Source organism: Salvelinus sp. IW2-2015, linkage group LG20 (assembly GCF_002910315.2).
Source record: "Salvelinus sp. IW2-2015 linkage group LG20, ASM291031v2, whole genome shotgun sequence".
Taxonomy (NCBI): Eukaryota; Metazoa; Chordata; class Actinopteri; order Salmoniformes; family Salmonidae; genus Salvelinus; species Salvelinus sp. IW2-2015.
Window position 1 is genome coordinate 12,703,183 of NC_036860.1, and position 14,465 is coordinate 12,717,647.

General features: G+C 42.7%; 2 protein-coding genes across 8 annotated transcripts in view; one reads left to right on the forward strand and one right to left on the reverse strand.

Moving 5' to 3' along the window:
* pbx4 (pre-B-cell leukemia transcription factor 4) overlaps positions 1–3,721 on the forward strand; it is a 44,090-nt gene extending 40,369 nt beyond the window's left edge. For both annotated transcript variants that reach the window (XM_024011481.3, XM_024011482.3), the window contains one exon: positions 142–3,721. The gene's annotated coding sequence lies outside the window, so the exon portion shown is untranslated. The remainder of the gene's footprint in view (positions 1–141) is intronic.
* The window catches only part of LOC111980641 (lysophosphatidic acid receptor 1-A), a 21,605-nt gene continuing 10,703 nt past the window's right edge, over positions 3,564–14,465 (reverse strand). For 3 of the 6 annotated variants that reach the window (XM_070449210.1, XM_070449211.1, XM_070449208.1), the window contains exons 2-7: positions 9,641–9,947; positions 9,255–9,372; positions 8,896–9,047; positions 8,352–8,530; positions 7,770–8,036; positions 3,564–4,588 (exon numbers count right to left, since the gene is read on the reverse strand). In XM_070449210.1, coding sequence (XP_070305311.1) covers positions 4,515–4,588; positions 7,770–8,036; positions 8,352–8,530; positions 8,896–9,047; positions 9,255–9,372; positions 9,641–9,942 — 1,092 coding nt within the window. In that variant the 5' untranslated portion in view covers positions 9,943–9,947 and the 3' untranslated portion in view covers positions 3,564–4,514. Of the gene's footprint in view, positions 4,589–7,769; positions 8,037–8,351; positions 8,531–8,895; positions 9,048–9,254; positions 9,373–9,640; positions 10,013–14,465 lie in introns of all 6 variants that reach the window. The other 3 variants (XM_070449209.1, XM_070449207.1, XM_070449212.1) reach the window with 2 other exon arrangements.

Below are 14,465 nucleotides of genomic sequence, written 5' to 3' on the forward strand. Positions count from 1 at the left end.
ATTGTAGTCCAAGCAAATGTATTTAGAGCATTTTACATGTGGATTTTACCAGGGTCACAACACGCCTATATTAAAAAGTCTAACAAAACTAGCTGGCCAAATTGACATCTTTGTTTTTCTCTCCTGGTTCTTGCCTTCTAGACTAGCAACAGCTGGCAGGACAACACCCACCCCTCCTGTGTCATTTCTCCACCAGGTCCCCCTGGCAGCGTCCACTCTGACACCTCCAACTGAGACACCCCTCTTCCTCCACCACAAGAGACCTCTTTCTTTTGGGATATGCTCGGACTACCCCCCCATCCTCCTTCCTGCCTACCTCTCCACTACCGGTCCGGACTGGGCAACTCATGCCAGGCGCTGTGTATACACACACATACACACTCTCAAACACACACTTCTGTGGACTGTTAAGATGGACAAGTGAACAGAAGACATTTACCTTCCACACTACAGAAATTCTGGAGGTTTGTTTTTGTCTTCATATTGAATGAGGAGACTGACTGGCGCCTGATCATGACATCATAACCCCTCGCCGCCTCCAGGMCCTTTGACCTTTGGGGAACTACTAACCCAACCTGGCTGTGTAGGGCAGGTGATGATCACTGATGATGTCTGTACATTACCTGTGTAAATGCTCATGTCAACTCCACAGTGTTCACAGCCTGCCCATTACCTATCCCTTGTGAGGTTCTGGTGTTGACGCGTGTGATAGTGGTCACACACACACACACACTCTGGCGATACGGATCACAGGACGAGCTCTGCTCACCTTGCTTGTACCAAAGTGATGTCCTCTCTCCTCCTTCCCCCAACCTGATAGTTTTCACCCCCCTTCTGTTCCTCTGAGAACCAACTAGTAACACAAAGACACCGCTGTTGTTTCTCACGTCTTTTAGTATTGACTGAGTGCATTATAGGTCAGACATGCACACACACACCCCACTTTTACAACCCCTCGTATGGAAGGTGGACACAGATCTGTCAAGCACAAACTTTTGCACCTTTTTACAGGTGCGTCTACCTGGCGACAGTAGTTCTGGGGAGTTGAGCATACAGTTGGCTTGAGTGCAGGACTGAAGATGGAGCGGGGAAATGAGCGATCCTCTTTAGTCCTCCAGAGGTCGTTTCTATTGCGTCCCCCTTCGGTTAGTCATCAAAAGCTATAGACTCTTTTGTAGGCGTTTACTTTCCTCTGTCAACTACTTTTAGTTGATTGTAGCCTTTTTCTTTCTAGTGTTTCACAAAGAAATGCACCAGCCACCAAATAAACAAAGTTTATTTATAGAACTTAAATGTGGTGTTGGGATGGTGAAATGGGTGGAATGAAATACATTTTGGGGCAGAGAGATGGCTATGTCATAGGGGGGGACAAAATGTGACATGAAAATGTTAAAAAAATATTTGTGACCGTCTTCCAATGCATGTAGGCTTTTTAGGTGTTCAGTGATGGTTCTCATTTAAATATTCCAGTTATTTAGCTTCTTCACTTTTGTTTTCTCAAAGACACAGACCAAAAAGGAGTAATGCGTTATGCTGTATGTACAGAGTTCTTAGATGTTTCAATCGGGATGGGTTAATGAATACAGCCCAGCCTTACGGGGTAATGCTGGGCCGTATTCATTAGGAACCAAACTGGCTGAAACAGGGAGGGACTTACCTGAATTTGTCCAACAATAAATGTTTTTTTTGCCATTACTAAATGTTTTTGCTACGGTGCAAAACGTTTCACTTTCGGTGTACACTAATGAATAGGACCCTGGGTTTATACTCCACCAAACGGTCTCTGGATCAGAACTTTGCTGGGGCATGCACCGAAGTGCGTGAAGTCACATAGAGGTTATGGAGTACATTCAGCCTTTACATTTTTTTAATCAGTTTGTCTTTGGTGTATTTAAAAACTGTGGCCTCCCCACTAGCAGGGTATTGTTCAGTAGGGCGAAAACATTTTAAAAACCGAGTGATACAGGTAGATGCTACTACCTGAACTTATCCAATAGGAATGTGTGTTTTTGGTTGCAAACCATTTTGCTACGTTGTGCCCTACTGAACAGGACTCAGGTGGAAGTTCCCGGTCGAGACAGGGCTTAAACTCTCATCTACTCATAATAATCTGTTTTGCTCACAGGCCACACTACAACTTTGCATCGTACCAAAAATACCAGTTATCAATAATGTAATTATGATGATTATATTTCACACAAAAAAGTTGGTGAATAAAAAGTTTTCAGTTTTGGGGTAGAGGGAATTGTATTTGTATTTTTATGGTGTTGTCTGGCCTCATGTCGTTTAAGTTTGGGGTTATATGGGGGGGGGGGGGCTGTTATGTCTGTCACACTAGTGCTAAAGAATTGATTGTATTGTTGCTGAGGAGACGACAGAGCATCGTTGCCGTAGAGAGCACCTGTTCCATGGGAAGTCATGTTGTTTTCTCCCTTTACTCCATCTCAGAATCTGCATCCTATTGGTTTAGCTCTATGATTTGGCCAATCAGCAAGGGCTTTACTCTGTTAATAACTGTTACCAAAAAGGCACCACTGGTTTTATTACGATAAACAAGGTAGTCTTCAGTTTCTCTGATTTCATTTTATTTTTATTCAGCTTAAAATTGTTATTTACAATCATACATCAACTGTTAAGAGTACCGGGCATTTTGATAAAGGACAAACTATATATTAAACAGATATATACAGACATCGTTACAGAGAACTCTTATATTGTATTACCCAAATTAGTGTCCTTGTTTACTGTTATTATAAACATTTCATATACCTTATTATATCTTACAAATAATGCTACCACTACTACACCAAATTAGTCTTGTCTTTTTCTACCAGTCGTAAATGGATGTCACTGTACAGATTGTGGAATGTTCGTTTCTCTTTTTATAAACCCTCTGCTTTATTTTTGGGTGAGTTGYCTGATTGTTTGGTCTAATGTTCTTTTGAGGTTGGGGCAAGTTAATTTGTTCGTTTTTTWAAATGATTATTTTCATATTTTAACTTGGTCTTTTTGTTAATTGGGGTTGCAGTGTGGGGGTTATGGGTATTGTAGTTGTGTTTGGTACTGTGTGAATTCCAATTGGAACTTTTGTGAAACCGCATTTTAGCAATAACCGCTGAATTAATGCAAGAGCCATTGTTGGCCATCTTGCTAGCATATACCGTGAATGCATTTAATCAGCCCTTACCTCAACTGGGGGGAAAAAACATCTTTCTCTCACATTTTTTGAAATCCCTTGATTTCCCTTATCCATTTAACTTCGGCCATTTTGTCTGGATTGACCCTATTTTTTWAATATTTTGTGTTCTCACAGTATTTTATAGTAACGATACAGTTAAACGTAAAAATGGAGCTACTCCTATACAGGTTGGGCCAATATTGAGTCACATACTGTAGGATTCTACCACATAATATTATATCTGCGACCGTAGAATTCCACAGCACCAAATCAAACGATACATTAAAGCCTTTGTCACTTGGTTTTGTTAGTATCTTTGTATATTGCTCACTCTTCTTCGTCCCCCTGTATTTGAAATACCCCCGCTTGTCTCTACCTCTGTCTCTTGTATATAAAACCCCACTGTTTCAAGACCTGTGAGTCTGTACGAACTCATTTTATACCTCAACTTTAGAATTGTTCTAGAACGAGTAAAAAGAATGACAAGTTGTAGTGTTCCTTATTAGAAGAAAAAAATGAATAAAATAATTGTGCTTTTCATTATTTGGGGTTGGTTTTTATTTTTATGATTAGTCAATGATTAGTCACCACCATTTGATGGTGTTTTACATACACCTTAGCCAAATACATTTAAACTCCGTTTTTCATAATTGAAACCCGCTTCTGTAGCTAAGTAGGTATAGCATGGCGCTTGCAATGCCAGGGTTGTGGGTTCGATTCACAGGACCACCCGTACGCAAAATGTATGCATGCATGATCGAATGTCACGCAGTTTCACTTCTAGTAAATGGTGAAAGGGTGATATTCAGCTTAAATTCCAGGCTTCCCTATATCCCCATGCTGGTATTTTTAAAGCATCTCATGGCTCGTTATAATGTATCACAGAATTGAACTGTGGCACATGGAGGTAGTCTTTCCCTAAACAGTTTGGATGTTTATGAATATCCCAGTATTAGTGTAACGCATCTAGATAAACAAAAACATACTGTACACGTACAAACAAGCATCCCAAAATGTACACATGACAGTATTGCGTCATAAATAACCATATTGTCCCGTCCATTGTCCTCCTGTTTCAACCCCACTAACGGCTTTATTCAATCTGTATCACGGAAGTTCAGCGATTTAAATGTAAACGCAATGTTCCCGCATTAGCAGAGACGCATTCACAGTAAACGCTTCATATGTTAATCGGAAATCATCTTTAAATTTCTATGGCGCAATTTGTAACGCTTCAGCGACAGATTGAATAGAGCCTACATTCATAAGTGGCTGTAGATCTTAATGTCCATGGTGTCAATATGATTTAATCCAGCTGTCAGGGTGAAGAGGCTTGTCACCACTCTGTCTTTATCAGCTGGAGGGCAGTAAAGTTGGCTTTCTCCTCTGATTTTACTTCACAACCATTATCTACCTGTGGGGAGCAGACACACAATATCGTCTTTACTGTTGAACAATATTAATCGTATAGTAACCTCTGCGTTCAGAAAGTATTCATACCCCTTGATTTACTCCACATTTTGTGTTACAGCCTGAATTCAATCTCTTGTTTCACCTATCTACAGTACACACAATAACCCATAATGACGAAGGTCCCGATTCTGACTTAGGAAATTAGGCCTTTCTTACGCACGTCTTTCCTTTTCACTTCTCAGTAGTTGGTATTCAGACTTACCTTATGAAGGTGCATTCCGGCCTTTGCAGGTGTGGTTCCCTTGCGCGCGCTGAATAAATAACTCAACCGCTAAAAACCCTTCCACTTGCGAGCCAATATTTCTCGGTGAGTTTATTCAATAAACCCTTTAAATATGGTGTACTATTCTAGTTAGAATTTTGTCCGATTAAGGCAGCCCCACGCACCTCTCTGATTCAGAAGGGTTGGGTTAAATGCGGGAGACACATTTCAGTTGAACAACTGACTAGGTATCCCCCTTTCCTTTATGTTTCTGCACCAACAGAGTATCAGTATTATGAAATCGACCAATGTAATTAAACGGAATGATAATATAGGCTAGACCACGTGAAGGGAAATAACAGTAAATTGGCAGTTGAATGTGTTATTAGGCCTATGGCTAGTGGTTAACACTTATGATAGAAATAGGAAAGCAAAAGTTGGTAGTCTATAATCAAGACATTCGAGAGTATCTCTGGATTTTAAAAGGCCATCTTTTAAATGCTGCATAATGGCACAGTATTTCATCAACTTTACTGTGGCGTATCTGTATATCTGTATGGCGTCAAATTCATTAAGCCCTAATCTATGGATTTCCCATTACAGGAAATACAGATATGCAAAACAAGTAGGGGCCGTGGGTCAGAAAACTAGTCAGTATCTGGTGTGATCACCATTTGCCTCATGCAACGTGACATCTCCTTCGCATAGAGTTGATCAGGTTGTTGATTGTGGCATGTGGAATGTTGTCCCACTTCTCTTCACTGGCTGTGTGAAGTTGCTGGATATTGGGCGGGAACTGGAACATGCTGTCGTACACATCGATCCAGAACATCCAAAACATGCTCAATGGGTGACATGTCTGAGTATGCAGGCCATGGAAGAACTGGGATGTTTTCAAGATTCCAGGAATTGTGTACAGATCCGTGTGACATGGGGCTGTGCATTATCATGCTGATGATGGCGGCGGATGAATGGCACGACAGGATCTCGTCACGGTATCTCTGTGCATTCAAATTGCCATCGATAAAATACGATTGTGTTTGTTGTCCGTAGCTTATGCCTGTCTATACCATAACCCCACCGCCACCAATGGCACTCTTTTCACAGCTTTGACATCAGCAAACCACACATGCCATACATGGGGTCTGTGGTTATGAGGCCGGTTGAAGGTACTGCTAAATTCTCTAAAATGGAGCTGGCTTATGGTAGAGAAATTAACAATTATCTGGCAACAGCTCTGGTGGACATTCCTGCCACCATCATGCCAATTGCAAGCTCCCTCAAAAMTTCAGACATCTGTGGCATTGTGTGGTGTGACAAAACTGCACATTTTAGAGTGGCCTTTTATTGTCCCCAGCACAAGGTGCACCTGTGTAATGACCATGCTGTTTAAACATCTTATTGGTATGCCACACCTGTCAGCTGGATGAATTATCTTGGCCAAAAGGAGAAATGCTCACTAACAGGGATGTAAACAAAATCTGTGCAAAACATCAGCGAGAAAAGCTTTTTGAGTATAGAACATTTCTGGGATCTTTTATTTCAGCTTTACATGTTGCATTTATATTTTTCTTCCGTGTTGATGTGGAGCGACGGTGAACAGCAATTTTTAAGTCTTTACACAGATTTAATGGGATTCAAGTCAAGGCAAAGGGTGGCTATTTTGAGTTTGTATGTGTTATTGTATGTGTTATTTCATAGTTTTGATGTCTTCACTATTATTCTACAATGTAGATAATAGTAAAGATGAAAAACTCTGGAATGAGTAGGTGTGTCCAAAGTTGACTGGTACTGTATGTAAATTGAATATTTTCAATACATTTGCTAAAAAAATGTTTTTCACTTTGTCATTATGGGGTATTATGTGTAGATGGGTGAGAAAAAAACATATTTAATACATTTTGAATTCAGACTAACACAACAAAATGTGAAATAAGTCAAGGGCTATGAATAATTTATATAGATATCCTGTATATATTTTTTATTGTTGATACTTTCTGAAGGCACTGTATCTCTGCGTAGAGGCAGACACACAATATTGCTCAATATCATAAATAGTAATTGTTCACAAAGATAGCAGCACGCTGTGACAGTCACAAGTGTTAGGTTAAAGTCTAAAGGGAGATGCAAAGGTGAAAGGTGAAGAGGCATGAGATAAGGCAGGAAATTATAGAGTCACCGTTTAAATACATAGCTCTCAAATGTGTTTTCTTTCAGAAATCATGTAATGATGGCAGACAAATCTATTTTGTCACAACGGAGCCCCTTAAAATCCAAACCAACGCATTCTGGAGAAAATATTACACAATGGTTTAGCTGTATGTAGTCTCTCGGTCTAAAGTTTGTTCTCCCGTAGGAAAAGATAAGGTATTCAAATTTTGATTGTGGAAAAAAAGTTGCAGAAGAGCACCAAGCAGAGAGAGCGGTTACAAGCATAGCACCACATCCACCAACTAAACTGATATTCCCATCAAATAATCCATTGGAATAAGTAGTTGGAATATGTGTCAGTCAGTCAAAGTTCAAGCCAGAGCAGTTTGGGGTAAAGAAAAAGATGATTGGTCACCCCTTGGCAGTACCAGCTTCTGAATTATTGTAAGAAATTAAAATCGAGGTGAAACACACTGAGGGACAGAAACAAAAGAGGACACGTGTCATGTGAGCCAGAATGGTAAATCGTTGTGAAGTAAAAGCACATTTTTAGATGTTGAAGAACAACAAAAAGCCTGTCTCAATCTTTACTTGATTCTTTGCACTCTCTCTCCTCGTTCTCAAAACCCATTAGACAAGAAGGTCCAAAGAGGGGGACCTTGGACCTAGTCCTATAATACAGTTGAGGAGGTAAGGAGATAGGATGACAGGAATCACAATATTATTTTTGTTGAAAGAGTTGACCTGTAATCTTTCTGTGGTAACCTACCTCTGGTTGCAGTGTGTTGAACTCCACAGGGGACTGCTCCCCCTGGTGGTCAGAGCTCCTCCTGCACAGGCAGCACAGGATACACTTAAAGGTCCTTCTCATCTCCTCGTCCCGGAAGGAGTATATAATAGGGTTAACCAGGGAGTTACACTCAGCCAGGATCAGACAGTACTTCTCATAGGTCAAGGCATGGCTGTCTTTACCCATGATCCCATCTAGCAACAGAGTCATCAGGCCCGGCGTCCAACAGATGACAAACACACCTAGGGAGAGGAGGGAAGCCAAGGAGGAAAACATGAGAGGATATGCCATACCCATGCCATTCACTTGTCAATTAAAACAAACGATTATGTTCCCCATAACCGTACAATAGTATGTATGTTTTAGAGAGTTGCATAGATCTGGAAAAAGGTTAGGTACCTTTTAGCAATGAGTAAGTAGGGATGTGCATGGAATGGAAATGATTTGAGAATAGAAACAGTCAAATAAAATGGCACGATTGTTGAACAGTATTAGGTTCAATAGCATCACATCCTCTTGGAAGTGTACGTTCCAGGCCAGTTCCAGATCCCACTCACCCAGTACAATAGAGATAGTCTTCATGAGGTTAAAGACAGTCTCGTTGTGCCTCAGATGGTGGGAGCTGTGCTGAGACATCCGTTTACCCTTACGTCTCACGTAGACATAGATGCGTGCGTACATAGCCACCATGACAGAAAAGGTGAGCAGGTTGAGAGACGCCCAGAAGATCATATACCTGGAGAAGAAAAGACTTTGTCCTTTTTCTTTGTAGATCATGACAATTTGTCTTTTGCTTTAAACCCAACATCTTGGGACACACACACATTGAAAGCCAAGGTCAGCCAGCCACACTGCAGAAGCACCCTTGGAGCAGATTTAGGCTAGATTAGTGCCTCGATCTAGGCTAGGGCACAACGGCAGGAGATGGCATCTAGGATACTTGGACGCCAACAACCCTCAAGTCCATTTGCCAGCTCACTCTCGACCAGGGGTCGTATGTATCAAGCATCTCAGAGTAGGACTGCTGGTTTAGGATCAGCTTTGTCCTTTAAATAACATTATATGGACAAGGGGGACCTGATCCTAGACCTAGCTGGTTACCTGCGGCTGTAGAGCGGGGCGATGATTGAGCAGTCGCTAAGCTGGCACTCACAGTTCCACCCCATGGAAGGGATCAGCCCCATGATGATAGAMACTGCCCAGATGCACACGATCAGCAGCACCACACGCCGGTTGGTCATCTTGCTGTGCAGCTGCATAATCATAATAAAAAATAAACGTATAACACAGTACGTACATACAGAGACCGCAAATCAATGTACATGATAAAAATAATACAAATAGAATAGAATGATAAAAACAAGTACAAACACATCATAAGATACTAAAAGAACAGCCTGACTAATTTAAAGCCAACGGAAAGGCTTTGGAGTCTGTTAGAGTAGTTCGTTTTTTTTTACCTGCATGGTAATTATGGTCTGGTGACGCTCCACCGCCACAGCCAGCAGGTTGGCCACAGACGCCGTCAGGCTCATGTCCACCAGAGCATTCCTAATGAACCATTGCTGCTTGGACAGCCTGAAGAAGAAGAAGATTCCTCTGTTATCAACTGTCACAGAGACACTGAGATTAGTATGTCTTTTATCCAAACCCACTCGAGACACACACATACATTACAAACACCTACTGAGAAGTTGGAAGTCACGGTCAGCCACAGTGTAGTGCCCATAGAGCAGTTGAGGGTTAACTTTGCTTAAGGGCACAACGGCAGGTATCTAGGACACTGATTCGAACCAGTGACCCTCCGGTTACTGACCCGGCCTCTCTAGACTACTGTCCGCCCTACCTGATGGTCCAGGGTCCTGTGTTGAGCACGAGGTTGGTGTAGGCCATGCCGGCGAACAGGTCCGCAGCGGCCATGTTGGCTAGCAGGAAGTAGATGGGGAAGTGGAAGCGTCGGTTGATGAAGATGGCCGCCATCACCATTATGTTGGACAGGATCATAATGAGGCAGATGGTCAGGCCCAGGACCACTACCACACAGTCCCTGACACGCCAGTCTCTGCTGATCTCCTTACCTACGTAATCGTAGAAGAAGGTGACGTTGTGGCTGTAGTCGCACGTGTTTCCCCTGCCACCGCTCTCCATGGCGGCTGGAGACAGACAGAATAGAATGGAATTCGGTAAAAGTAGGTGTGAGGCCCTTGCCCGCTAGGAGCTGAAAGGAAAAAGTAAAGTCAAATGAAGGTCTTCTCTGTATGGCATTACTTGGCCCATTCATAGATGCTAACTACCTTCCGCGCCTATTGATGAAGGTATCCAGGTGACTTTCGTTAAGAGCCCCGATGCTTGCTCTAAACGTTAACATGGATCGCTTGCGGTACGGTTTTGGAAACCGATCTTTCATAACAATAAAATAAAAGGCTATATTACTACACACCTTTATAGGGTTATTTTAGAGTTAGTATTCCCACACGGACATACAGTCGAAGTCGGAAGTTTACATACACTTAGGTTGGAGTCATTAAGACTCGTTTTTCAACCACTCCACAAATTTCTTGTTAACAAACTATAGTTTTGGCAAGTTGGTTAGGACATTACTTTGTGCATGACAAGTCATTTTTCCAAAAATTGTTTACAGACAGATTATTTCTGAACGCCTGAAGGTACCACATTCATATGTACAAGCAATCTGTCGCCTAGAGATGAACGTACTTTGGTGCGAAAAGTGCAAATCAATTCCAGAACAACAGCAAAGGACCTTGTGAAAATGTTGGAGGAAACAGGTACAAAAGTATCTATATCCACAGTAAAACAAGTCCTATATCAACATAACCTGAAAGGCCGCTCAGCGAGGAAGAAGCCACTGCTCCAAAACCGCCATAAAAAAAACTGAAGAACACCATCCCAATCGTGAAGCACGGGGGTGGCAGCATCATGTTGTGGGGGTGCTTTGCTGCAGGAGGGATTGGTGCACTTCACAAAATAGATGGCATCATGAGGTAGGAAAATTATGTGGATATATTGAAGCAACATCTCAAGACATCAGTCAGGAAGTTGAAGCTTGGTCGCAAATGGGTCTTCCAAATGGACAATRACCCCAAGCATACTTCCAAAGTTGTGGCAAAATGGCTTAAGGACAACAAAGTCAAKGTATTGGAGTGGCCATCACATAGCCCTGACTTCAATCCTATAGAAAATTTGTGGGCAGAACTGAAAAAGCGTTTGCAAGCAAGGAGGCCTACAAACCTGACTCAGTTACACCAGCTCTGTCAAGAGGAATGGGCCAAAATTCACCCAAATTATTGTGGGAAGCTTGTGGAAGACTACCTGAAACATTTGACCCAAGTTAAACAACTTAAAGGCAATGCTACCAAATACTAATTGAGTGCATGTAAACTTCTGACCCACTGGGAATGTGATGAAATAAATAAAACCTGAAATTAATCATTCTCTACTATTATTCTAACATTTTACATTCTTAAAATAAAGTGGTGATCCTAACTGACCTAAGACAGGGAATTTTTACTAGGATTAAATGTCAGGAATTGTGAWTTTTTTTTGGCTAAGGTGTATGTAAACTTCCAACTTCAACTGTATATATTAGTCTTTGTGGTTAAGCCCTAGCTGTTGCAAGAGTGTGCTTGCAGGCTAGGTCGGAGTCAGACCGAAACTTGATAAAGAGAAGTAACCACTGTCTGGTATTGACATTTTGATCTTGTGTGACAGTGGACAATGCTAATGAATTCAGAGAAACTACTGTACTAGGTTACCTTATAAGGTAACCTCAGCATATTGCTGTATACATACATTGACGTAGGTGATCATACCACTAGGGAGTGATGTATAAAATCAGCTGTGCTTTTAGGTGGGGTGCAGGACTTACTGTGAAACATACGTGCTGCGTTTCCATTGTCACTTCTGTCTGCAATTGCATTAATAAAGGTTTGATTRATTTACTTAAAGATGATATTGTCTGACTGCTGATTTCGCCAATAAGCCAATGATTGACAAGGAACCTACCCCGACAATACCCTCAATCCAATTCGCATACCATCCCAACAGATCCACAGATGACGCAATCGCACTCCACACTGCCCTTTCCCACCTGGACAAAAGGAACACCTATGTGAGAATGCTGTTCATTGACTACTGCTCAGCGTTCAACACCATAGTGCCCACGAAGCTCATCACTAAGCTAAGGACCCTGGGATTAAACACCTTCCTCTGCAACTGGATCCTGAACTTCCTGACGGGCCGCCCCCAGGTGGTAAGGGTAGGCAACAAGACGTCTGCCACGCTGATCCTCAACACTGGGGCCCCTCAGGGTTGTGTACTTAGTCCCCTCCTGTACTCCCTGTTCACCCACGACTGCGTGGCCAAACGACTCCAACGCCATCATTAAGTTTGCTGACGACACAACAGTGGTAGGCCTGATCACCGATAAGACAGCCTATAGAGAGGTCAGAGAACTGGCAGTGTGGTGCCAAGACAACAACCTCTCCCTCAACGTGAGCAAGACAAAGGAGCTGATCGTGGACTACAGGAAAAGGCGGGCCGAACAGGCCCCCATTAACATCAACGGAGATGTAGTGGAGCAGGTTGAGAGCTTCAAGTTCCTTGGTGTCCACATCACCAGCGAACTATCATGGTCCAAACACACCAAGACAGTCGTGAAGAGGGCACAACAAAACCTTTTCCCCCTTAGGAGACTGAAAATATTTGGTATGGGTCCTCAGATCCTCAAAAAGTTATACAGCTGCACCATCGAGAGCATCTTGACCGGTTGCATCACCGCCTGGTATGGCAACTTCTCGGCATCTGACCGTAAGGCGCTACAGAGGGTAGTGCGTATGGCCCAGTACATCACTGGGGCCATGCTTTGACACAGAACTAACATCAACAACATGCATGATAGTCTTTCATGGTTGAGGTTTGAGGAGAAATGTACTACTTCTCTAGTCTTTTTAAGAAACGTGTGTTGAAAATGCCAAACGACTTGTATAATCTATTTGCATACACTTCAAAACAGATATACAGTACCAGTCAAAAGTACACCTACTCATTCAAAGATTTTTCTTTATTTGTACTATTTTCTACATTGTAGAATAATAGTGAAGACATTTAATTACCGTTTATATTTTTTGTTTTTCACTCACTCAACTTTTTTTCCATTCAACTTTTTCACTCCGGAAGCTTTATCTGGACATGGTTCGTCAGGACCTCCAACAGCCGAAGCTAAGTAGTAACATTAACATGATGCCTTCTAATTGCAGTCGCTGTACTCATAATATACAGGAGAACGATCGCCTTACGGCGAGGATAGCTGTGCTACAAGCCCAGCTTCAGACGCAATCGTTAGGCAAGGGTAATTTCAGTGTAGGAATGGATGAAACAGCGTCTGTGCCACCAGTAAGTACAGATAGTAACGTTAGTATAAATCCCCTAGCACGGTCCCCGCAGCCGGACAACTTTCTCATGGCTTCTGGAGGGAAATGCTGTAGGAATGCTCAACCGGTGTCGCTCATTCAGCCGACAGAAACTTTCAACCGGTTTTCCCCCATTAAGCAGCGAGTCGGAGTCTAAGGCCGAGCCTTCTCTTGTCTCTACTCCTCCCGTTACGGGGTCTGAGACGCCGAAGCTTCCCACCATTAGCTCTGACAAATTGAAAACCCTAGTCATTGGCGACTCCATTACCCGCAGTATTAGACTTAAAACGAATCATCCAGCGATCATACACTGTTTACCAGGGGGCAGGGCTACCGACGTTAAGGCTAATCTGAAGATGGTGCTGGCTAAAGCTAAAACTGCCGAGTGTAGAGAGTATAGAAATATTGTTATCCACGTCGGCACCAACGATGTTAGGATGAAACAGTCAGAGGTCACCAAGCGCAACATAGCTTCAGCGTGTAAATCAGCTAGAAAGATGTTTCGGCATCGAGTAATWGTCTCTGGCCCCCTCCCAGTTAGGGGGAGTGATGAGCTCTACAACAGTCTCACAACTCAATCGCTGGTTGAAAACTGTTTTCTGCCCCTCCCAAAAGATCAAATTTGTAGATAACTGGCCCTCTTTCTGGCACTCACCCACAAACAGGACCAAGTCTGGCCTGCTGAGGAGTGACGGACTCCATCCTAGCTGGAGGGGTGCTCTCATCTTATCTACSAACATAGACAGGGCTCTAACTCCTCTAGCTCCACAATGAAATAGGGTGCAGGCCAGGCAGCAGGCTGTTAGCCAGCCTGCCAGCTTAGTGGAGTCTGCCACTAGCACAGTCAGTGTAGTCAGCTCAGCTATCCCCATTGAGACCGTGTCTGTGCCTCGACCTAGGTTGAGCAAAACTATACATGGCGGTGTTCGCCTTAGCAATCTCACTAGGATAAAGACCTCCTCCAGTCCTGCCATTATTGAAAGAGATCGTGATACCTCACATCTCAAAATGGGGCTACTGAATGTTAGATCCCTCACTTCAAAAGCAGTTATATTCAATGAACTAATCACTGATCATAATCTTGATGTGATTGGCCTGACTGAAACATGRCTTAAGCCTGATGAATTTACTGTGTTAAATGAGGCCTCACCTCCTGGTTACACTAGTGACCATATCCCCCGTGCATCCCGCAAAGGCGGAGGTGTTGCTAACATTTACGATAGCAAATTTCAATTTACAAAA